Here is a 23,856-nt window from a genome sequence, read left to right as displayed (position 1 = left end):
TTGTCACATTAGGCATTTAGGGACCCCCCCCCCCCCCCGAGTCCAGCACAGCATAGCTCCCTATGGCTCAGCTACTCCCCACAGTCTGACCCATCTCACTGTTAGGGGGGTTAGTCTGCCTCAGTCTCCCTTGGCCCTCTGGGGCGGTGCTGAGGGATTCCGCAGCCTATTCAAGTCCTGGGATGCAAGGTGGAGCCAACAAAAGCCCCACCCCCTGAGAGGGCGGGGCCACGGAACCCAGAACTTCGCTGATTATAGGAGACAAAGGGTGAAAAGATGAGGATGTAGTTCACGGGGACAGAGCAAGGGATCCCACGAGGACAGTAACCACAGCACCCACGGTCATGAGAAGGAATCGAAGGAGTCAGGATAGGGCCCAGAGGAACTCTACAAACCAGGGACTGGAAAAAAGGCAACAGCCACAGAGAGCTCCCCCATCCAGCTTCCTCCTCCTGGACGGGCATTTGGCCATGCCGGCCAGTGCCAGGAGGGGCTGAAGATGTCTCGAGCAGCCCTGGAGTGCGAAGTCTTCTATTTACACCCAGCACAGTGAGAACAGGCGAGGTTCCCGCACACAGTGTCACCAAAACACCTCCAACCCCGCCCGAGGGAGAGAAAGGACATCTGGCTCTGAAGCTGGTGCAGTCCTTGGTCTCTCTGCTGAGCCTACCACTAAGGGGATAAATGAAAGAGGCACTGGGCTGGGAGTCAGGACATAGATTCATAGAATCATAGATATTAAGGTCAGAAGGGACCATTATGATCATCTAGTCTGACCTCCTGCACAACGCAGGCCACAGAATCTCACCCACCCACTCCTGCAAAAAAACCTCTCACCTATATCTGAGCTATTGAAGTCCTCAAATCGTGGTTTAAAGACTTCAAGGAGCAGAGAATCCTCCAGCAAGTGACCCGTGCCCCATGCTACAGAGGAAGACAAAAAGCCTCCAGGGCCTCTTCCAATCTGCCCTGGAGGAAAATTCCTTCCCGACCCCAAATATGGCGATCAGCTAAACCCTGAGCATATGGGCAAGATTCACCAGCCAGACACCCAGGAAAGAAATCTCTATCCATGCTATAAAAAGGCTTTTAGGAAGCTGGGTTTTATTCCTGGTTCTGCCGCTCACAGGCAGTGGTTACCCTCGGCAAGTCTCTTCCTCTGGGCCTCATTGTCCACCCACTGGAACGTGGGGATACATGATTCTGACTCTGCTGTGTAAAGTGCATTGAGCTCTATGGATAAACGGTGCTGTGTAGAAGCGATGTGTTATTATGCTTCGCTGTTCCAACAGGGAGCCAGGTTCCTTTCTTATTCTTTCATCTCCCACTTGTTTCATCCAAGCTGCTGAATAGTAATGCCGTCTCTTCACTGCCAGTCCAGGACAGATCTGAGCCAGTGTCTTGGCAGTGACAGGCTTTGTAGCCAACTATTCACCGCGTTGGGGCCATCTAGTTTGCTTTTCCTTGATTAAAAACAGAGTGATCCAGTTCTGATCTCAGATATGCCGCTGTAAGTCCCTTGAAGTTAACGGAGGTGCTCTGGATTTATGCCAGCGTAACAGAGATCAGAATCTGGCTCTGTGTCTTACAGTCGTGCTAATACTGTGAGCCGTGAATATGGAATTCTGTTGTTACTTTGGGCTTCCTGTTCAGGCACTGCCTCAAACAAGCTGGAGAAATGGGAAGACTTGAGAGGGCAAATACATTCCCTCAGGAGGCATGAATACAACACGGTGATTCGTCAGAATTTGAGAGGACTCTGCCTTCCCCCTCTAACCAGTGAGGCAGATAGATGGAAGTGAAATGCGTCTCAGAGCCAGCTGACAACATATTTCTCCCAGTGTAGCACATTCCCGGCATTCACTTTTGTCACTGTGCTGCACACCACCGCCATGGCATATTCTCCTGCTCCAAATGTAGAGTCCTGCCACTTTCACTAAAGGAGAATCTCTGACTGCGGTGTACGTCCTCTGACACACAGCTGAGATGTTCTGATTCCACCCAGTAGAGGGCAGTGGTGCATATGGCCAGCAGCCGGTGCATTGCAATATGTTTCCCTGTATCCAGTCACCTCTGCAAATCCTTTATATGACCCTTCCTTTCCTAAATCTTGGGGGGAGGGGGAGTTAGCAAGCAAGTTCCTCTCACTACCTGTGTAGAGAACACAGGAATGTATCATCCTGGTTATGTTGTTTATAAACAGGGAAGAAATGTGCATGAAGAGCTTGTATTTTATATGACCAGTAAATGGAAAAATCAATAGGCTCAATTTTCCAGCTATAGTGTGTGTGTGGGGGGTTTCTTTTAATCTCCCATGAAATTGATTGGGAACAGTGATTCGCCACAGAGGTGGGGTCTGAGCACAGACCTGAGAGCCAGGAACTCCTGGGTTGTGCCTCTGATCCTGGCACTGATTCCCTCTGTGAGCCTGGGGAAGTTGCAAATCCTCTCTATGCCTCAGTTTCCCCCAGCCAAAAATGGGAATAACACCTACTCTTAGCGGGGTTGGGAGGACTGATTAATTCATGATTAACTAGCACTTTGAAGAGGAAAAGTAATTAATGGCCAAATCCTTCAGTCCTGAAGCAGGTGAAATCCCTCTGAAATCAAGTGGGAGCTTTGCTGGAGTAAGGACTGCAAGCTCGGATCCATTAATAATAATAAACTGTTGGCCAGGAAGGGGCATGGGTGGAAATTGGCAGCACTTGCAGGGAGGGGAGGGCTCAGCCAGTGTTTCATAATTAACACTAAAATAGTATTTTCCAATAACACTTCTAAAAAGAATCACTTTATTCCTGGGTGGAGGTGTTCCGCAGAGAGACACCCTGTTTTGGGTGCAAGATCTGACCAATTCTGACTAATCCTGCTTCTTCTCTTGCTTTGACAGGGTCCTCAAGGCCTGAGAGGTTACCCTGGTATGGCGGGACCAAAGGGCCAGACGGTAAGGACGCCAGGGAGGTGTTAAACAACTCCCATGCTTTGCTCTAAGGAATGGAACCCTAGGGATGGAATGGGGTCTGGTGATTAGAGCAGGGTGATGGGTTCTGGGAGTCAGGGCTCTGCTAGCTCTGGGAGGGGCGTGTGATCTAGTGGTCAGAAGAGGGGACTTGGAGTCAGGACTGTTGGTTTCTGTTCCTGGCTCTGCCGCTGATCTGCTGTGTTGCCTTGGTCAAGTCCCGTCGCACTCTGTGCCTCAGTTTCCCCATCTGTAAAATGGGGGTAATGATCCGACCCATAGCAGGGTGTGTGGCACAGAGTATTATCATCATCATCATTGCTTGTTGCTGAACTCCCAGCCTTCAATATCCTAGTGAGCATCACTGACGTCCATGTTTGAGAGCATCAGGGGAAGGGAATTCACACACCGACCTGGCTCCTATGTGCTAGGGAAGGACAGTTCATAACATGTCCATAATCTAAACTTGTGCTCTGCTTTTCAGGGTCCCCATGGCTATAAAGGAATGGTTGGGTCTATCGGAGCTGCTGGCAGGCCGGTAAGTCCTTTCCTCTCTCTTCCTGGGCTGCTGCAATGATTCCATGTATGTGTCAGATCACGTCCCACCTAGCATCCATGGGGAGCATCTGTGCAGCCCTGTCTGACTCGCAGAGAGCCCTGTTGTTATCCTCCCAAAGGGTAGATCCTACCATGGTGAGTGAAAGCTCAGGGCACCCATGCAAAATAAAACTGAGATCCCCAGTCTGGAAAAGCAAGGCTGAGTGCGTTTCCTGACACCATCGACTGCCCCCAAAGTGCCAATTTCTTCCAGAGTATCCAGCGCAGCAGCAGCCCCTGTCCCAGTGAAGCGTCTGTGAGTCAAACCCTTCTCTCAGCTGCATCTGTGCAAACCCTTTGAATCCACTGGCCTAAATAGGAGCAACATTCATCCCCATCTGTGTACGTTGTTACAAGGGGGATGAGTTTAAATAAACAGGATGCAGTGTGGCCTAGTGGATGGAGCACCAGCCTGGGGACTCAGGACATTGGGGTTCTCTTCCTGGCTCTGCCTCTGGCCTGCTGGGTGATCTTGGACAAATTGCTTCTGTGCCTCAGTTTCCCCATCTGTAAAATGGAGGCGATGATATTGACTTCCTTTGGCGATCGGCTGATGAAAACTGTCTTGGTCTTGTTGTTAAATACAAGCCCTTGTACTAGCTGATCTGCAGTTTTGTGGCTGAGGCTCTTCTCTCCCCTTCGGATCGTTCCTGCTCACCTGGCATTGTCTACACTCCAGGATGGATTGTGAGGCAGGGTAGGCCTGTGGCATGGAACAGCCCTGTTAAGCCTTTCTGTATTTCCCTTCTCCCCTAGGGCGAGGAAGGCCCTAAGGGGCCACCTGGTGGAGCCGGCGAGAAGGGAGACCTCGTAAGTTAACTGTTTCATTGTGCTCCATGCACAGGTGTCTGCATGGGGTTTAAGAGGCAGGTATGGTGGCCATGCATTATGCCCAGGTCATATTTCACATCCCTGAAGAAGTGCTTTAAACCCAGAGCGCTTCATGCTTCTGTTCCATGCTTCACCTGTGGGCAGATGTGCCCCCAGCTGTGGCGTTCCAGACCGGTTCCTCACACATGGCTCTGCCAAATGCCCCTCTGTCCTAACCCACGGTCCCCCTTGCTATCGCAGTCTGGGCTCCCCCAAACAGCTCTGCCAATGCACTCCCAACCCTGAGCTGCTATTCCCATCCAGCGCCTCTCCCGAGCAGAGCGGCGGATCGTTTGGCGATATGGACGAACATCCAGTAGGGACTCCTCTGCCGTTCCTAAGACCAGCTCATTTCACAAGCCAGGTGATAGCCCGATTCCAGAGCTGCTGGGTGGAGGGTCAGTTAACGTACTGGACACTGGCAACATGTAACTCGGTGGCCAGACTTGGCTCCAGGACAAGAAAGGAAACGGTCTCTGTCAGGAAGTTGGTGGCTTCACATAGCTTTCCAAAAGCTGCTGAGTGCATTCCCTGAATGGAGAGGCTCTCGCAGCTTCGAACCCCTCCGGCCTTTCCCAATACCCCTACAACCCATGGGGCAGAAATGGGTCCGAGAGGTCTGCAGATTGCAGTGCCCCTGCCCTGCCCCCACCAGCCCATTCCCTCAGCCTGATTCAAGGTCTTCGCCACCGCCACAGTGTGACCAGAAATGCCAGCCACTCAGATCCCATGCAAACAGGATTAGGGGATTAGAGGACCCCCGGGGATAAAGTCCAGACAACGGAAGAATCAAAATAAGGATTTGTGTGTTTGAAATTGCTCCAAGTCACCTGACTTCCTTCACTACCATCCTGAGCCATGCCTCTGCAGGTAGCTTGGGAACGCCAGGAACTGCAGCTCCCAGATATTCGGTTTCCTATTCTTGCAGTCATGGGGGCTTCAGGCCTCCAAAGTGGGTGGGTGGCGGAGGGCTGGGAGAATTGTTCGCCACCTAGCCCCAGATCAGGTCCAGTCTCCCCTCCTTTCTCCCCCACTGTGACCCAGCTGTGCTGCGATACCTCCCTTTGATTCTGCACGAGTTAACACTCCCCCTAAAGATGGGGCGCAGAACCTACAACCTGATCCACTAGGGTTGTGCTGATGTCCCCAGAGCCAAGAGGGATGGTAAAATAATACTTGTTCTCCTTTTTTTTAGGGTGCCCTTGGCTTCAGGGGTCCCCAGGGAGCAATGGGCCCCAAAGGGGATAATGTAAGTACAGCATGTCTCTGGATTCAGGCGGAGAGCCTTACCAAGAGCATCTTGCACCCCTGCATTTGTCCTCTGCTCCGTGCTGGGCAAGGGCCTGGCAGAGATGCTCCTGCCCATATGGCTGCACCAGCCGCTCTGGATTCAGGGGTGAAGCTCCTCAATCAAACCTGATTTGCTTCTCTCCCAAGGGGCTTGGGGTTCCCCCTCTCCCCGCCTGCCCCTCCACTCCCCCTCCCTCACAACCTGCAGCCACTTGCATCTCTTTGTTTGGGGCTGCCCTCTGTCCTGTCCCACTCCCTGCGAGCTGCCAACGAGGGGGGACGGAGAGGACGTTGCTATAAGATGGTGTGGCCACACCTGCAGCAAAGGGCATCAGCCCCTAGGCATCTGTCCCCAGATCCTCTCTTCATGATCCACCTGGCTTCTCCATTGAGGCTCTGCACATCTGGGCTTCCAAGCAGATTGGTCCTAACCTGCACCACCCCCATCCCCCCCGGCAACTTTCTCATGGTGACTGTTCCTTCTCCTCCTTTGCAGGGACTCCCTGGCATCGATGGTAAAGACGGCACCCCCGGCACCCCTGGTGTGAAGGTGAGAGGCCAGGAGGGAGTGTGGGGAGAGGTTGGATAGTACCAGGATGTCTCCAGTTGCTCCTCCATACTTCCCAGTGTCTCTCTTTGCCCCTGTACAGATCAGACCGTTAATTCCCCTGCTCCATGTTAGATTCCCTGTGGCTGGGATCAGGCAGCCCCAGACCCCCGAGTCTCTTGCCTTCAGTCTGCCGTGGCAGTGGGAATGAACGTGCACTGCGGGTCAGTTGAGTGCTTGCTGGAAACCAGGGGCGCTTGGCCAGCACAACAGGGCACTGCTACTCCTGGCTGCAGCCTGGGCCGGGATCGCCGCATCTTTGACCCTGACGAGTGCCGTGGGGTTTACCATCATCAGATGGATGCTGATGTGGCACATGGATGGTTCCCAGGAGAGCGCCCCCACTCTCCCCCCAATTGGTGACTTCAGACTGGAGTCACTGCAAGTGGGGTTGGGTGTTTATAGGGACCCAGAGTTTTTCTGTGTTGCTGGGAGTGCCCATGCCACCTCCTCTGTGGGGCCATTTCAAGCGAGGGGCTGCCCGGGACACTCTCTTATAACTGCCCCTGCATTGCAAATTCTCCCATTTTGGGGCACTCTCCCCTCATCCTGCTTGGAGCAGCAGAAGCTCTCGGGCCCTGTCCCCAAATCAGCCCATGTGTGCTGTGCTCTGCCAGCCCCCGATTGCCTCCAATTGCTTTGTTCTTTGCTGCCTCCCAGTAACGACTTGTCATGTCCCTTGCAGGGGAGCGCAGGGCAGCCCGGCCGCCCCGGGTCACCAGGCCACCGAGGATTAGCCGTAAGTATCGGAGCACAAGAGCCATCCCTAGCCAGACATTTCACTTGGGGCTGACCTCCCGTAACTGCTTCCCTGCTGCTGAATGCGCTTGGTACGCCAGGTAACGCATCTCTCCCGTGTTGCCCTGGGCGTTAGTGTTGTGCAGGATGCTGCAGCACTGGAGGACCGGCAGTGAAATGGTTAATCTGGAATCTCTTTTAACTACAAATCAACCTAAGCTGCCAATTTTGGACCCAGATCTGATTTTTCCCTCATCCAGCGGTGCTCAAATACGGCCCACGTCTTGTCCGAACTCCCACCTGAACGGTTACTCCATCTCTTCCGGTGCAGACGTTGGTGTAGTCAATAGTTGGAATGCCACTTGGTTCATTGTCCTGAGATTTCAGTCCCATCATTCTTCCTGCTTCACCTTCCTCAGACCTCTTTGCACTTTGATCCTGAGTCTGCTCTCACTTACACTCAGTGTAAATGAAGACTAACTCTGCCAAAGTTAGTGTAAAACTGCTGTAAGTCAGATCAGAAGGCACTGACCTCAGTGGACTCACTCCTCATTCACACACAGTGTAAGTGAGAGCAGAATCAGGTCTCAGTGGAGTTACTTCTGATTTACATGTCTGTGAAAGGAGAATCAAGCCCTTGGTTGAGACTAGCTTAAAATTTGGCCTTGAATTTTGAACAGGGTAAACTGGTTGAAGTCTATGTCCAGAACTCGAACCAAACATTTCTAGAAGTCCAGAAAAGTTCAGTTTAACTTTTTCGTCCTCCATTTTTGCCACTGCTTTGGTACTTCTGGATGGCGTTGGGGACTGGAAGCAGACGTGGAAAGATGCTGTGAGAGAGAACCTTTCTTATGGCATCTGCGGCCCATTCTGTTCCACCTTTATCAAAAGGCCACCTGGGTTTTGTTGGTCCCTGGTTGTCCAAGACAGGATTCATTGTACAGGAAGGCTGGTGCCAGAAGATTTCAGCTCAAGAGGTTTAAAGACTCTGAACTTTTGATCTTATTCAATCCAAGCCTTCTGAGATTTGTCCGTCCCTATGTTTGGCTTCTCATTATCTTTTGCCAGTTTTTGGCTTCTACACCCTGTGTACTCTATACATTAATCCAATCCTTAATTCTGCAGGGGGCTGGACGAGGTGACCTCTTGAGCCCTCATTTCTATGAGTCTGTGATTCCTTGAGGCTGTAATAACCCTGTTGCCCTGCGGGCTGAATTCCACTGACCAGCACTAAGGTCCTGTAAATCAGACACTTCCCTTCCTTCAAGGGGGATCTCAAAGCTGCCAGGACTGTGTCTCAGGAACTGCCCATCCAAAATGCACATTACATACAGGCAGTCACTAATACAGGCAGTCACTAATCTGGTTTTGTTTCCCCAGGGTTTGCCAGGCCAACCTGGGGCCAAAGGTGGCCCAGGAGTTAAGGTGGGTGAAAAGAGCCTTTATGTAGCATGCTGGTACTGTCACCCTCTCTTCAAATGATATGCCCATCTGTATGGTCTCTGCAAGTTACATCTGTACACCTCTGGAGAATGGGATGGCATCCTTTGTGCACACAGGAACAAATCGCCCAGTAAATATAAATACAACCCCGCTGCAAATATCCTTGTCCTAGCTCATCGCTTGGACCATGTCACCCCTCTGTTGGTTCCCCCTTCTCCATCACCTCCAACATTACTTGTAATTGGCCTCATAGCCTATCCCTACCTACCTTTCATCTCTTGAGCTGTCAATTTCTACCTCCAGTCTGGCCCATGCTGCCAGCCTCCATCTGCCACTTGTTACATTTCCAACCAAGCCCCTTTGTGTTTTCTCCCATGCTGCCCCTCCCACTGGGGAAGAGCGCCCCCGTGAACACCTGCAAAATTACCTCATTATCTTCCCTCAGATCCCTGCTTAAAACTCTCCTTTGCCTTAATGGCTACAAAATCTTTGCAATGATTAAGCCACAGGTGTGCTGAGCCCACCGCCTATCATGGTTGTCTCATTGTTTCCTTGGGTTCCCCTCTTTGTCGGTCTGCCACTTGTCTTATGCTTAGACTATAAACTCTTCTGTTCCATGTCTGTGCAGCTCCTAGCACAATGGGGCCCTGCTCCATGACTGGGGCTTCTAGCCAGTAACAAGATACAAATAATACATACAATGAATCTTGTCTCTGGCTCATTGACAGGGTGAACCAGGTGCCCGTGGCCTTCCAGGAATCACCGGAGCCCCTGGGAAAATTGTAAGTAAAGAGACTCCGTCTGTTTATCCCTGTGACTCTCTGGCTCCTGTCCCATCAGCGCACGAGGGCGCTCTCGTCCGTCTTTGCTCGTGTTCGTTTTTCTTTGTCTCTCTATTAAGTTGACAACAAAATCGGATGCTTCCACCCCCGCCCCCTTCACTATTTGCAAAAGATCTGGAGCTGTGGCTCTGGCCGCATCTCCAAGCCCTGCGTGTCGGTCCCAGGGTCTGAGGTAAAGCCATGGAGGAGGCAGGGTGTTCAGTGGCTTTTTTTTTAATCCTACACCAACTTATAAAAAGAATGTCAGATCCAGGTCCAGTGCCATGTTCTCGGTTACCCAGAGCCCCGTGGGCCCTGCCCAGCCCCAGTGCCAAATTCTGTGACCCAGAAGCCCCTGTGGCCTGGTCATAGGTCCAGTTTAGCATTCCCTGATGCTCTGAATTAAACAGGGGGAATTAAAGGTCTGGCTTTGCTGCAAATGGCAGGTGCAGCTGGCAAGGAGGGGCACAGGGAAGTCACAGAATGCCAACCCCCACCACCATGTGATTTGCCTGTGGAAAGCACCCAAGGGCAAATGATTGCATCTGAGCACCAAGAGAGGTGATAGGCAGCTGCCGCCCCTGTGTAACTCCAGCAGATCTCTAGCTGAGTGGCAGGAGGCAGTGCTGTTCTATCACAGTCCAATAGTCAGGCCCTGCTCTGGATTCTTTTTTCAGGGGGAACTTGGACCTCCAGGTGAGCCAGGGCCACAAGGTATCCCCGGGGTGAAGGTAAGTCTAGAAAGTCACAAGGGAATGTGAGCCAGAGTTCCTGAGTTCTCTGCTGGCTTTGGCAGGGAGTGTCATGTTGCGTAAGAGAATAATAGTTAGACCAGGAACGAGGATTCCTGGGTTCTGTTCCTCGATCTGGGTGGGAATGTGTTTGAGTGCTTAGACAATGGAAGTCGGGACTCCTGGGTTCGATCCTTGGCTCACCGTGTGACCCTTGGCAAGTCCCTGCCCCATCCATGCCTCAGTTTCCCCATCTGTAAACTGGGTCTATCCCATACCCCTTCACATGGGGGTAATGAGGCTTAATCCATTAATGTTTGTACCTTGCTTTGAGAACTGCGGATGAAAGGGACTCTAGAAGGGCAAACATTATTACAGTGTCTGGCAGCCATGCACCCTGGGGGAGTCCCTGCATCTGGGATCTGCCTGTGGGAAGAGTGGGACCGGAATGGGGAAAGGGCAATAGCTGAGGGCATTGCAAGCACAGGTGTGGAACCCAGCCTGCTCATGCAAGCTCGCCCCATCTCCCCCTCCTACAGCCCTTTCCCCAGAGTGCCTAGGCCTGGGGAAAGGGGAAGGCAAGCTGGAGTGAACCCCGTGTTCGTGGGATGCCAGGTAGCATCCCTGCACCCTCTCCTGGGTATTTAGGAGGGTGCTGTGGGGGTGGGGGTGTAGGCAGCACGGGTGCAGGCAAAGGAGGGTTGCGTGGAAGGCGGGGATGAAGTGATGTGGAGAGATTAGCCAGGTGGTACAAGAAGGGTGCAGACAGACCTGGCTATTCCAAATGGGTCTGTTTTCTTTCCTCTCTGCAGGGCGATCGGGGAGAGCGGGGCCCGGTGGGTCCCCAAGGCCTCCAGGGGAAAGTGGTGAGTGTGGCTTTGATTGATCGCATTTGTGTGCGCGCGCGAAGATCCAGAGCCAGAAGCTGGGAAAGGAAACGGCCCTTTACCCTTTCCTCCTCCCCAACCCGGGCATCTGCACCCAGCAAAAACCTAGTGTCCAGGGCTTGAGCTCAGGGAACCGGTTTTTCCAACCCCCCCGGATGGCTCAGTGCAGGGGATTGCACTGCTTGGATCGGGTTGGTAGCCAGAGAAGGGTCACCGTAGGACCCAGTGGGCATCCCCAGTCAGGTCTGCTGAGATCACCAGTGGAAGGGAGGTTTCTTACCACTCGCTGCAAGGCCAATGTAGTGGTAGAAGGGCCTGCAAAGTGAATGGCCAGCAAAGCCGCTCTTCGGATTTGGGGTCCAGAATCAGCATGTGCAGGGAGGGGATCAACAGAGCAGGAAGAGTCAGCTCGGTGTGCAGCTCCCAGGCTGGGCCGGGCACTCCAGTATCTCCGTATCATTTGGAAGCTGCAGAGGTTTCACCTACATTGCTCAGAGGGAGAAGAAATCGGCAGTGTGACCTTGGCACATCTCTGATGGTGGCCTGCACTGCAATTACTTTCCAAGGCTGTTTGCCAAGGTAGGAGTTGGGCATGTTCCCAATGAATCCCTCAATGCCACACACATCCTGCTTGTCCCTGCCCAGCTCAGATGCACTGTGCTGCACACGGGAGCACAGGATGGATGGGGACCCAGATGCTGAAGCATGGCAGTTAAGCTACTTATGGAAGGGAGGAATGTCTTAGCAGGAAGGGGTTAATCCTGTATCTCCTATCATAATCCACCCACACCTTGCCCCTAGGCACTCACACCCCTAGGTGGTGTGGTCTAGAGGATAGTGCACTGGACTAGGACTCAGGAGCTCTGGGTTCCATTCATGGCCTTTTGGGTGACCCTCAGCAAGTCACAGCCCCGCTCCGTGCCTCAGTTTCCCCATCTGTAAAACGGGGATGCTGCTGCTGATCTACAAAACGTGTTTTGAGATGTTCTGATGTAAAGTGCTGTTTAAGAGCTAGGGGTCGTGACTAGTATTTTATGCCCTCAGCACAGGAGAGCAAGGAAGCCAGACATGCAATGGACTCGCGACTTCCTATGGCTCAGGGCAGGGGGCTGCGCTTTGTGGTTATCCACACTTGTGCCTACATGTAGGCGCCAAGTAGCCCTCAGAGTTGTGCTGGAGGGCAGCACACAGATTGGCTTCTCTGCAGCACACAGATGTTTTGCATGTGCCACGGAAGACCCATGCCTGGAAAGGTTTGGCCTTTGCACACCAGGGTGCATTTTGAAAGAACTAGCATGTGCACTAATTGGGAGGGAGGCATAAGTTTGGCTCAGACCCCAGGACGATCCCCTCCCCCCCCCCCCCCCGAGCAGTTTAACATGAAGGAGCGACTGAGCCAGCCCAGCCCCTGCTGCGAGTGGCCAGACAGGGTGAGGGGATTAGGCAGCAGGAGAGAATCACTTGGGGATTAACGGCCCACAGGAACCGACTGTGTGTTTTCAACCAAAGCGGGGAGTGGGTCTCCTCCCCAGCCCAGAGAGAGAAGGACACACAGCAGGGAGTGTGTTTTTCTGCTCTTGGGCAGTTTATAACTGCAGGGTGGGCTCTAAAGCACCCCCCCTCCTTTTTCTGAGATAAATCATCTGGGAGCAAGAGCGTCCCCTCCTGGAGGACAGATTCCATCTCGGCTCTTCGCCCTGCAGGGTTTAACAGAGACTGTAAGAAAAGGCTATTTTGGGAGAGCAGGAGACACCTTCCCATTTCCTGGGCTCATCTCAAAGACACAAGAGGTTGAGAGGAAACCCCCCCCACCCCGCTTTCTTTAACAAGTTGAATAGGAAACTCCATTTAAATGGGGCTACGGCTGTTAAATGATTGACAGGGAACCACAGTGTCCTGCAGCTGCTAGGATGCACAGCCCGGAAATGAGAGTTAGGTTCTAAAGGCCTGTGAGGATCTGGGCCTCATCGCTTTGCTTGATCCGGGAAGACCCAGGATCGTGCTGTAAATGCCCAGCCAGCCGGAGCTTGGGTGATTCTAAGAGGGAGGCCGAAGGATCTTCTCCCTCTTGGCATGCAGGATGCAAAGGAAACACAGGCCATGCCACTCACAGGGGTCTCTCCTCCTGTCAGTGGTCACTAGAGGATGAACACATGCATGGAGGGGTGGATTAGCCTCTCCTGGGCACATCAGCATGTTGTGCTGTGTTCATGGGAGTTACACGTGCAGGCGGAAAGGAGAGCAGTCCCCTTGGAGTTCTGTGCCTGAGGTTTCCACAAACACGTCGTGGTACAGACCGATGGGCTCCCTATGTCTGGGCAGCATCTGGGACACGCTGCACTGGGTGCAGGAGGCCCTGCTTTACTGCTCCCACCAGCACGAGGGGGAAAGCTGGGGTTAGGGGGTCCAGTGGCTCTGCAGTCTAGAATACACTCATTCATTCACTATCTATCTTACTGTAGCCTCAACATAGCTGCACCCAATTCAAATGAATAGCCGCAAATTTCTCTTGGCCCTGCTCTAGTCACCAGAGCTGCCACCCCCCTCCCCGCTGAAGGTCTGTGTCTTTCCTACTGCTGGTTTCACCCACACTTCTTTCTTTCTTTCTTTCTTTCTTTCTTTCTTTCTTTCTTTCTTTCTTTCTTTCCTTGATTTCCAGGGATCGAAAGGCGAGCAAGGTCCTCCAGGGATCCCAGGGCCACAGGGCCTGCCAGGTGTCAAAGGAGACAAGGTAACATCATGAAATTTCTGACTGGGGACAAGATGGTGATGAGGGCTGAGGCGAAGAGCAAAGCTTAGAAGGGAGATGAGATCCACTAGGGACCTCCCCATGAAGATTTAATCTGTCAGCAAAAATTGAGGTTACCGTGATGGGGACTGTAGAAACCCTGCAGACAGATAGATACAGTGGATGTGGTGAGTGGGTGGATGCAGCTGATGGATGAATGGATGGATACTGTGGGAATGGGAATGTCTATGTGGCCCGAGGATATGCTTTCCCGGCGCAGGTGAAGGCTGGGCTCAGATCCCAGTGCCAGCAGATCTTCCTCGCTTTGCCTCCTGCAGTTTGACGGGCTGGGTCGGCTCCTCCTGCCTCATGCAGTGGAATGGCAATGAACTTGCCCAGGCAGTCCTTTACAGTCACATTTTAGCTCAGCTCATCCCTAATTTACTAGCCCAGTCAGGAACATGGAGGCTTGATCCTAAACCAGTTGGAGTCATGGGAAAGTTTCCTATTGGCTTCAATGGGCATTGGATGGTTCAGGCCCAGACACACTGAAGTGGCTTAAAATGTGAGCGCAAATGAATGCTGAGGTAGCCCTGAGCCTGCAGTTGTTTGAACCCACAAACATGGAGACCCCATGAAGGCCTGGCTGAAAAGTTGGCCCCAAGGCCCAGTTTTAATGGAAGGAGTAAGTGGCTTTATTCACAACATTCAGGCTGGCTAGATAGCTAGGTGGAACCAGCCACAGCACTTGGTCTGGTGTAACCCAGGAAGGAGATTTTAGGGAGGCTGTTATTTTGGTTGTCCAAAGTCCTGGTTAGAAAGATGTTGCGGGATCTTTCTGCCCCCCGCATAGTGTGTGACCTCCCCACACCCATTCTGCCTCTGATGTAAAACACTGATGGTGCAACACACCTTGTCTTCTTGGGTGAAGACACAGCCGTGGCATCCCCGGTCCTGATTGTTCTCTGCTCTCTTGTCTAGGGCTCCCCAGGAAAAATTGGATCCAAAGGCGACATCGTAAGTAATTGACCTTCTTACTGCTCTGGGGAGCTGACTCCGTTGGGGTTGGGACTGTGGGCTGGAGAGATACTGGCCACTGTATTTCCCAGGTGGGGAGCACATTTGTAATGACCTTCTTTTCTAGAACAACCTGAGCAATCCATAGCTCAGTGGCTTGGATCCTGTGTCACCATCATTGTGTGTTAAATCCTAAGTGGCTCCCTGGAAGTGTGGCTCTTAGCTGTGTGTCATGCTGGGGTTCCTGGAGCCTTTAATACAGTACACGCAAACTCAGCAGCAAAGCCAAGAGCCTAGCCAGTTTGCAGGATTCACTTGGCATTGCTGAGCACTGAGCAGAAATTAACTCCGTTCCCACAGATCGTATCCCAGCATGCACTGAGTCTCATGTAAAATCCTCTCTGGGAGTTAGTTTAAAGTCTTGGTCAGGAAAAGGAAGGGCACAAGGGTTTAGGACCTGCCACACTGGCACTGGGTCATCAACTTCTGGTGTTCTCCTCCCAACAGTGACTGGTACCAGATGCTTCAGAGGATGCATCTGGCCAATTATTCAGTGCTGCACCTGGGGGTGGACATTTTCCTTCCTGACCACTGTGATGCTTGACTTTCTCCCTACTGTCTGAGGTGTTGCCTATCACAACATGGCTAATCCTTGAGCTAGACCCATGGAATAGTTCCCGTTTCTTTATAATCTTCATGCAGAGCCAGGCTTTTAAACACTGGCCTCTGGTTTGTTGCTCATTTTATAGGCACAGCAAATTATTGACTGTAATGTCGGTATTTTAGATCTCCAGTGACTTGATTGTATCCACAAATCAGGCACTTGCCCAATTCAGTGACCTAGAGCATCTGCAAACAATTGGAAATGCAAAATTGCAGGCCTCAAGCCAGAGACTTGGTTAAGCTGAAAAGATGGCCCTGGATGCATGACTGAGATTGTTCTCCCCAGGGTGGGAGGGAGAGGAGGAGGCATCACATGGACTGACTTGGTTTTCCTTCCCTCTAGGGAGACCCTGGCGTGGAAGGCCTTCCCGGGGAGAAGGGGGAGAAGGTAAGGTACTCTCTGGACAAGGCTTCCTCCTGGGCTGTCGGTGTGTGTGTGTCTGTGATGCCATCATGATACACCAGCATTACTGAGCCAAGCCACAGCACACCTTGCTACACCAGGGTGCAGCATCCTGATGTTACATTGGCCCCATTGGCTGCTTTAGGGCATGACAGCATTTCCGGGGGCTCCTTCTTGAAATCTAGAGGATCCTTCAACAATCAGGGCAGATGCTGACCCTGTTGCTGCCCTGGTACTATTCAATATTCTCATTAATGACTTGGATAATGGAGTGGAGAGTATGCTTATAAATGCTGCAGATGACAGCCAGCTGGGAGGGGTTGCTAGCACTTTCGAGGACAGGATTGGAATTTGAAAGGACCTTGACAAAGTGGAGAATTGGTCTGAAATCAACAAGATGAAATTCAATGAAGACAAGTGCAAAGTCCTCCACTTAGGAAGGAAATATCAAATGCACAACTACAAAATGGAAACTAGCTGGCTAGGTGATAGTCCTGCTGAAAACGATCTGGGGGTTCTAGAAGATCACAAATCGAATGTGAGCCAAGAGCGTGATGCTGTCGCGAAAAAGGCAAATATCATTCTGGGGTGTATTAACAGGAGTGTCGGAGGTAAGACACAGGAGGTGAGGCCTCGGCTGGAGTCCTGTGTCCAGTTTTTTGACTTTAGGAAAGATGTGGACAAATTGGAAAGAGTCTGGAGGTGGGCAACAAAGATGCTAACATGTTTAGGAAACCTGACCTATGAGGAAAGGTTAAAAAAAGACGGAGGTGGGACCTGATAACTGCTATAGGGAGGATGGTGATCAATTGTCCTACCTCCAGTGGACAGGGAGAACAAGAAGTAACGGGCTGAATTTGCAGCAAGGGAAATTTGTTAGATCTGAGGAAAAACTTTCCAGCTCTAAGGAGGTTATGGAATCCTCGTCACTGGAGGTTTTTGAGAACAGCTTAGGCAAACACCTGTCCGGGAAGGTCCAGGTTCACCTGGTCCTGCCTCAACACAGGGGGCTGGACTTGATGACTTCTCAAGGTTCCTTTCAGCCCGACACTCTCATTGTTCTGTGATCTCCCCGGGGAGGGTGCTGAGCGGTAACACAAGGGCTCGTGGCTGTATCTGCCAACCACATTCACTTTCTCCTCTATTCCTAGGGGGAGTCAGGCGAGCCAGGACCAAAGGGCCAGGTGAGTAACTGTGAATTTAGGAGTTAACAACTCGCTGCCCCTCCGCTCTCAGCTTTCCCTCCGGATAGCCCTTCATGGCTCATTTCATCACTGGATGGAGTCTGCGTGGGTTGGTGGAGGTCAGGCAGGAACTCTTCTCTCCCTGTAATTGTTCTAAGAGATTCCGAAAACTGGGCAATTATGAGGAACCAGGATGGACTCAGTATGGCATGATCCTGTTTCAGTTCCATGGGCCAAGCTTCTTAGTGGTCTGTGGATGATCTGAGTCCAGGGCCATCCCACATCGCCAGCCGATGCTGCTGAAAGATCCATAGGCACTTGATGTCCAGGTCCCACGGGAGAAAGGCCTGCGTTGCATTAAGCTTCATTGTCACCACTAAACCTCCTTGCTGGAACTTCAGCAGAGAGGCCAAGGGCCGAATGGGGCGAAGGCGTCTGAGCTCCAGGCTGGGTCCCTTTGGGTCAGGGTTGAGAAACACGTCAGCAGAGGTTGGCTTGGGGGATGCGTGTCTCTCATGTGGACACACAGAAGACCTCATGCTCCAGGGATCCTGGCACTTCTTGGGAGCTGTAGATTTACAGGGACAGGAGAAGAATAAGCCTAGACACCTGATTTCATGAAACCAGCTGTTTTAAAGAATAGAAGGCCCGATCCTCAGCTGATGTGAATGGGCATAACTCTGTGGAACTCAGTGAAGCTTCATGGATTGATGCCAGTTGAGGACTGAACCCAAGTCCTGTGTGTTTTGCTCTCTGGTGGGAGGGTGAATATGTTTCTGTTAGTGAGAGAGAGACCTCAGCCACCATATTCAGACCAGGATCCAAATGCCCCCTACAGTCAGCTTCAGGCTTTTGGGCCAGCCTGTTGTACAGCCAGCTATCAAATCTGGATTCCCCTAAAGTGCTGACCTTCAGGATCGGCTCCCTCTTTAGCGTCCAGACCAATTGGCCTGAGATTATCCTGTTGCTGACCCCCTCTCTGTGTGTGCATCGCAGCAAGGTGTCCACGGTGAGCCTGGCTTTACTGGCCCCACTGGGGATGCAGGGTCACCTGGCATGAGAGGTTACCCAGGACCCCCAGGCCCTCGAGGGCTCAACGGAGAGCGCGGTGTGCCAGGAATGCCGGGGCAGCAAGGCGTGTCGGTGAGTAACTCCCTGTCCCGTACCCTGGCTGGGCCCCTTACATGTCTCAGGGTGAAATGTATCTTAAATCCATAGGGCCATCACTGAGATTAACCCTCTGGTCCCCTGGTGGGGATGGGTGGGGAGATGCAATGAAACCAGCCAGAGCTTTGTCTCATAATTTAGCTCTACAAAGGGGGGCGGGATCTGGGCCTGACCCCGCTCCACTGACATGAATAGCCAGAGCTGCACTGACATCAGTGGACCAGGAGCAGCTGCTGCTTGGCCAAAGGTACAGGCTGGAGGGTCCTAAGCAGTAGGAGCCAGGCAGGTAGGTATCTTTACTAGGATTTAGGCAACCGTGCCCTCTTATGGCCAATACTGAGCACTGCAAGGACAGGCCCAGCTGGCTGAATCATTGGGTTACTGGAGAGATCACAAGGGGTGGACTTTTTTTTTTTCCCCCTTCTCCCCGTGTCTCTTGAGCAAATGCTTCAAATGCTGGTTTTATGTGGAAGGAGTGACTCCGGGAAGGCTGGGGAGTTGTATTTCCACCTGAAAATGTGAGCTGGTGCCAAAGGTTTAGCTGCTGTTGGACTTGAGGCTCCCTCTTGCCATAGGCAGCGGGTTAAAACTTGCTGCTGGTGATAATCGTAGCAGCTATTATGGATAGCACAGGCCCCTTGGGACGGAGGAGAAGGGGCTTGCTGGTGCACAGGCCTAGTCAATAGGGTTAAACAAGGGATGTGTTTCCTCCTCCCTGCCATGTGCATATGTTCAGAGCACCTTGGAAATGTCTGTTCATTGTTGCTCTGGGTGTTTCACCCCCGACATGAGGTCTCTGCACTACCTAAGTCTTCAATATAGGGCTGAAGCGAGTCTTAAGTGAGGCCTCGGCCTTGTGCTGGATCCTCTGCATGGGGGGGGGGGATTTTGCCCTAAGTTTACAGATTTAGGGGGGAAAAAATCTGCAACAACAAATCCTCAGCCTGCAGGTCAGACCGAGCTGGAGGATCTGGGGCTTGCCCCTTAGCTTAGGGCTTCTCAGCCTTCTCCATTTCCACCACCGGATCTCCATCGTGTTCAGCAGCGTGAGATGGACAGGGTGGTCATGATCCCTGACACCTGCTGGGGTCCCCCAGGGAGAGACCTTCCCCTCCCTAGCTAGCAGCAGGTCATTCAAGGGGCAGTGGTAATGGCCTGGAGCCAGGTTTCCACTGGGCAATGCTCCTCACCAATAGGTGTGTTCGGTTCTATTCGCAGCCAGCACATGGCATGTTAGTGTGTAGGACACATGGCTGGTTTGCCAGCCACTGCATCTCTGGGCTTGCAATTACAGCTCCCCACCCAGACCCTGAACACGCACAAGTTCCCTACAGCTGAGCCTATGTGGAGCCAAGAGTGGGGGTCGGGGATGGCCTGGGAAGTCCTTGTGGGCCCCAGTTGGAGAACCCCTGTGTTAGAATACTACAGTCCTGCCAGGGGAGATGATCCGTCCAGTGGCTGCTGGGTTACCAGGCTCCAGAACAGTAGCAGACCCTCTTGATCGTGTTAGTGGGGGCAGCCTAGCCAGTGGGGCGCCCCATGCAATGCAACTGAACTCGCATCACCAGATAGGGTGGGGTTGGCCCTGCAGCGAGCAGCTGGGAAAGAGCATTAGTCTCTGTTTAGCAGGCAGCCGAATCTCTGAGCGTCTCTCCTGTCTCCTGCTCTCAGGGCCGGGATGCCGGGGACCAGCATATAGTTGATGTGGTCTTGAAGATGCTGCAAGGTGAGTAGAAGCATGGGCCTCACCCCCTCCCACCCGGACGTGGGGAACCCCTGCTGAGCCCCCCACCACAATGCTCCCTGCGTCTGCCTTACAGAGCAGCTGGCAGAGCTGGCAGTGAGCGCCAAGAGAGCAGCACTGGGCGGAGCAGGCGTGATGGGGCCGCCCGGGCCCCCGGGCCCCCCTGGATCACCGGGTGAACAAGGCCCACATGGGCACGCTGGACCCCGCGGCATCCCGGGTATTCTAGGAGCCCCGGGGCAGATTGGCAATACCGGACCCAAAGGTGAGTGAGGCACCAGCTCCACTGCCTTGAGACGGGGGATCATTGGGGATCAGAGGGAAGGGGCTGCCCTCTTCTTGCCCCCTCCTCTCCTGATTAGAAACTGCCGTTGCAAATAAAACATTGACAAAATTTGGCCATTTTCCCCCCAAAATTGATGTTTTTGGGTTTTTTTTTTGTTAAAACACTTTTTTCATTCCCCCCAGGTTGTGCTTTGTTTATATAATCCCCAATGGGCATTTTTGATTGGTCAGCATAGTCACGTGATGGGATTTTCAAAACCATTTTTCCCCCTCGAACGACCCCTGTATATTCTGCTAGCTGGACCCCGGATCTTATTTTGCTGTCTCTGTGTAGACTCAGGCTCCCTTGGGACAAACACGCACACGCATGGGCTGACTTCTCCTCTTCCTTCTCGGCATCCCATCGTCACTGAGTTCTCTTCTGGCCCTGCACAGTTGCTGCCTCCCAGGTCCTCTCCTTGGACACATTAAGCCATCACTTTTACGCTGCAGTCACAACAAATCTCCCCCTTTTTTCACGCAGGGAAACGAGGGGAGAAAGGAGAGCGTGGCGAGGTCGGGCGTGGACATCAGGGTATGCCGGGACCACCAGGCATCCCAGGTAGGCTCGTCGCTGAACTCTGACACCCCTATTCTGATGTTTGGGAGCGGAAGGTTAAGAGGACAGAGGCTACTCCCTGTGGCATAGACTCATTCTCTGTCCTGATCAGTGGCACCCCCAGCTGTTGCGGTCCTGGACTCCCCTCATGCCTCTCTGCCAATGCCCCTCCATCCTTATTCACATTCCCGACCCCCAGTTATCCCGGTCCTGGGCCCCCAACAGCTCTGCCAATGTACCACAGTCCTGACCAACAGCCCCTCTACTGTTCCCATCCTCAGGCCCCCTCACACAGCTCTGTGGATGAACCCCAGTCCTGAGCAGCCCAATGACACCAGCCAGTAACTGTCTGTCCTCCCAGCTCAGCAGACATTGTCTTCTTGCTCAGGGCAGGGCTCAGATATAGGAACCCGTGAGGCCTCCAATAGGAAGATGTCAAGATACTTGCTTGCTTAAAACTTCACTTGATGTTTATGGCTAACAGTCTCCTGACCAATGAGAGAGTCCCAGAGTGTGACTTTTCCCCCCGGCAGGAAGTTCATTGATTTCAGTGGGAGTTAATTGTACCCTGCCTGGGAAGAACTGGACACTTTCCCTAAGTGCAGCCCAATCCAAAAACTAGTGAGAATCTTTGCATTGACTTCAGTGGGCTTTTGAGTCAGGTGAGAGGGACCTGTCCTGGAATATACACCACTGGACACTGAGTGTTTCCTCTCATTCTAGGTCTCCCTGGCATTTCTGGACATGCCATCAATGGCAAAGATGGAGATCGAGGGTCCCCTGGAGTCCCTGGAGAAGCAGGCCGGCCTGGTTTACCTGGGCCTGCTGGTCTTCCTGGATTCTGTGAGCTGGCCGCCTGTTTAGGAGCCTCTGCATTCACCTCAGGGCGCCTGACCGAACCAGGCACCATCAAGGGACCTTCGTACTGAGTGACATGTGCCAGCATCCTTGGGGGAAATGAAAACGGGAACTTTTATAGACCAAGCTGGCAACACACCATCAAGACATGGCCAGGCCGGGGCTGGGAACCAAAGAAATGGGGAACTCCGAACACATGAAAACAAGATAGATGATATGCCTATATGCTTGGGTATCAAAACCATCCATGCTCTTCTGGTATGAAGATGGCACTTGGCCAACCTGAGAAAACCCAAACAAGGGGAATAAAAGGCACCAATGGGGATTTAATTATAAATGCTCAGATACCTTGGACTGTGGCAGGGCAAAGATCCAGAGGAACAAAGGAGTGGGGGGAGAAGGGGTGGTTTACTCCAATATTTTGTACTTAGTATTAGGGTCCATTAATTACCTCATTATGATTTTCCACACCATTCTAAAGTAAATAAATGGCCTTTTATTAATATTCTCTTATTCTTTGATGTTATATTTGGAGGGGAGGAGGGTTTATTGTTGTGTCTGCCCTTTTTTGGTGCTATTTTTAAGGGACAAAATAATTGTGGTTTAATATTTAACTGAATCACCAGATCAGTGTCAGGCGCACCCCGAGCTGTAAATCTTTGTAAAATAGGATTGTTTTATAAATAAGAATGAATAAAAAAGACCAACTTTTAAAAAACAAATGGACAATAAAATCAAGATGGAACGTTAATGAACTTAATCAATGCGTTGATTTCTTTGAACAAAATAGGGGTTTGTTGGTTTGTTTTTTAAACAAAACAAAACACAACTGTTTTGTTGTTACTGTTATTTTATTATTATTTTTGGTGGGTGCCTACAGGGTTAAGTACCCTCCCTGTTGAAATTATTCCAGCCTCTTGATTAACTTCATTAACAAGAGTTTTTTATTTTGTGTGTGTTGGGGAGATGGTGTGGCTCTTCTTGGGTGGGGTGTATGTGTGTGTGAGAGAGAGAGGTTGAGTTTCAGGAGCTGTCCAAGGTGCCGACCCAAAAGAGTCTCAAATTCCAAGTGGCAATACTGTTTACATTTGATACCCTGTGTGTTAGACTGTAATAAACTTGCACAGCTGTCCACAAAATAAAGGTAATTGGTGGAATTATTTTTTGTTGGATTTAGATGGGCAGAAGTTTAATTTTTTTTGTTTCTAGTCCTAATTTTCCCTGTTATTAAGTTGATTCTTGTGCTGGTGACAGACCCCTGGAGACTAAAGTCCTCCCTTCATCCAGAGCAACTACAGAGTCTTGGCATCAGCCAGGCATGCTCTGTTCACATTGCCCCACCACTGTCCCTCAGCTGCAGGGATCATCTGTAGGAGAGAAAGGGCCGTGCAATCTCCATGACCCATTCAATCACTGGTCTTGCTCCCTTAAAAAATAATTAAGGTACAAGGCCCAGATATGCCAAGGTATTTAGGTACCTAACTCCCATTGAAATCAATGGTCACTTCCTTCTTACCCTGTCTAGGAGTTTATCTGGCTCCCATTCGCATCTCTTCAGCATCAACGGATTTAATCCCACAACCCTGCTGGGAGGTCAGGAAGCATTGTTAGCTTAAATGGACAGATAGGGGACCAGGGCACTGAGAGATTAAGTGATTTGCCCAAGGTCATGCAGAGAGCCTGTAGCAGAGCCAAGGCTCAACCCCCTGTCTCCCACAGACCACGCTGGTGCTGCAGGCACCAGACCATCCAGCCTTTCAGCACTTGACAATGTTGGCTCTAAACTAAAATAAAAACAAGTTATCATGTCCAGCACATGGAGCAGCCTAACCCATGCTGGCCTGAGCAGCTGTACATTCTCCCTCTCAAAGTCTGTGCCTTCCATTATTTAACCCTCTAGGGCCCTGGGGGATGTGGCTGGTACATTCGATGCTACACTCAGCACAGTCCGGGAGTGTTTTATACACACCATTTGTATGCATTGTCCATCTGGCTCACCGCTTTCATTAATCGCGAACCCAAAGCACAGAGTGTGAATCCAGACGTTTCCCGAAGTTTGGAGTTATCTGCATGTGTCCCTGGTTCCCATCAGCTGTTCTGTCTATGGTAAAAGCATTGACCAGACCCCTTCAAAGGATCAGGCTGCAAATGACTGACAGGCAGATGTGGGCAAGTGAGACTGTCGGGGGAACAGTGTAGGTGACAGGAGGCAACGTGGTGCACAGGGAGAGCCATGCTGGCAGTATACCCGCTGCAGAACAACACAGCT

At 51.8% G+C, this 23,856-nt stretch overlaps 1 protein-coding gene across 1 annotated transcript in view; it reads left to right on the top strand.

Annotated features, from left to right (window-relative positions):
• The window catches only part of COL9A2 (collagen type IX alpha 2 chain), a 40,943-nt gene extending 18,228 nt beyond the window's left edge, over nucleotides 1-22,715 (top strand). Inside the window, exons 14-32 of the mRNA XM_073317498.1 lie at nucleotides 2,888-2,941; nucleotides 3,441-3,494; nucleotides 4,310-4,363; nucleotides 5,619-5,672; nucleotides 6,210-6,263; nucleotides 7,006-7,059; nucleotides 8,439-8,483; nucleotides 9,230-9,283; nucleotides 10,000-10,053; nucleotides 10,866-10,919; nucleotides 13,600-13,671; nucleotides 14,650-14,685; nucleotides 15,692-15,736; nucleotides 16,903-16,935; nucleotides 17,932-18,078; nucleotides 19,774-19,828; nucleotides 19,923-20,111; nucleotides 20,655-20,732; nucleotides 21,453-22,715. Coding sequence (XP_073173599.1) covers nucleotides 2,888-2,941; nucleotides 3,441-3,494; nucleotides 4,310-4,363; nucleotides 5,619-5,672; nucleotides 6,210-6,263; nucleotides 7,006-7,059; nucleotides 8,439-8,483; nucleotides 9,230-9,283; nucleotides 10,000-10,053; nucleotides 10,866-10,919; nucleotides 13,600-13,671; nucleotides 14,650-14,685; nucleotides 15,692-15,736; nucleotides 16,903-16,935; nucleotides 17,932-18,078; nucleotides 19,774-19,828; nucleotides 19,923-20,111; nucleotides 20,655-20,732; nucleotides 21,453-21,658 — 1,392 coding nt within the window. The 3' untranslated portion in view covers nucleotides 21,659-22,715. The remainder of the gene's footprint in view (nucleotides 1-2,887; nucleotides 2,942-3,440; nucleotides 3,495-4,309; nucleotides 4,364-5,618; nucleotides 5,673-6,209; nucleotides 6,264-7,005; nucleotides 7,060-8,438; nucleotides 8,484-9,229; nucleotides 9,284-9,999; nucleotides 10,054-10,865; nucleotides 10,920-13,599; nucleotides 13,672-14,649; nucleotides 14,686-15,691; nucleotides 15,737-16,902; nucleotides 16,936-17,931; nucleotides 18,079-19,773; nucleotides 19,829-19,922; nucleotides 20,112-20,654; nucleotides 20,733-21,452) is intronic.
• The last annotated feature ends 1,141 nt before the right edge of the window (nucleotides 22,716-23,856 follow it).

The sequence above is a fragment of the Lepidochelys kempii genome, chromosome 19 (assembly GCF_965140265.1).
Source record: "Lepidochelys kempii isolate rLepKem1 chromosome 19, rLepKem1.hap2, whole genome shotgun sequence".
Lineage (NCBI taxonomy): Eukaryota > Metazoa > Chordata > Testudines > Cheloniidae > Lepidochelys > Lepidochelys kempii.
The sequence above is the reverse complement of the archived record's forward strand: the minus strand, read 5'-3'. Positions and strand labels throughout refer to the sequence as shown.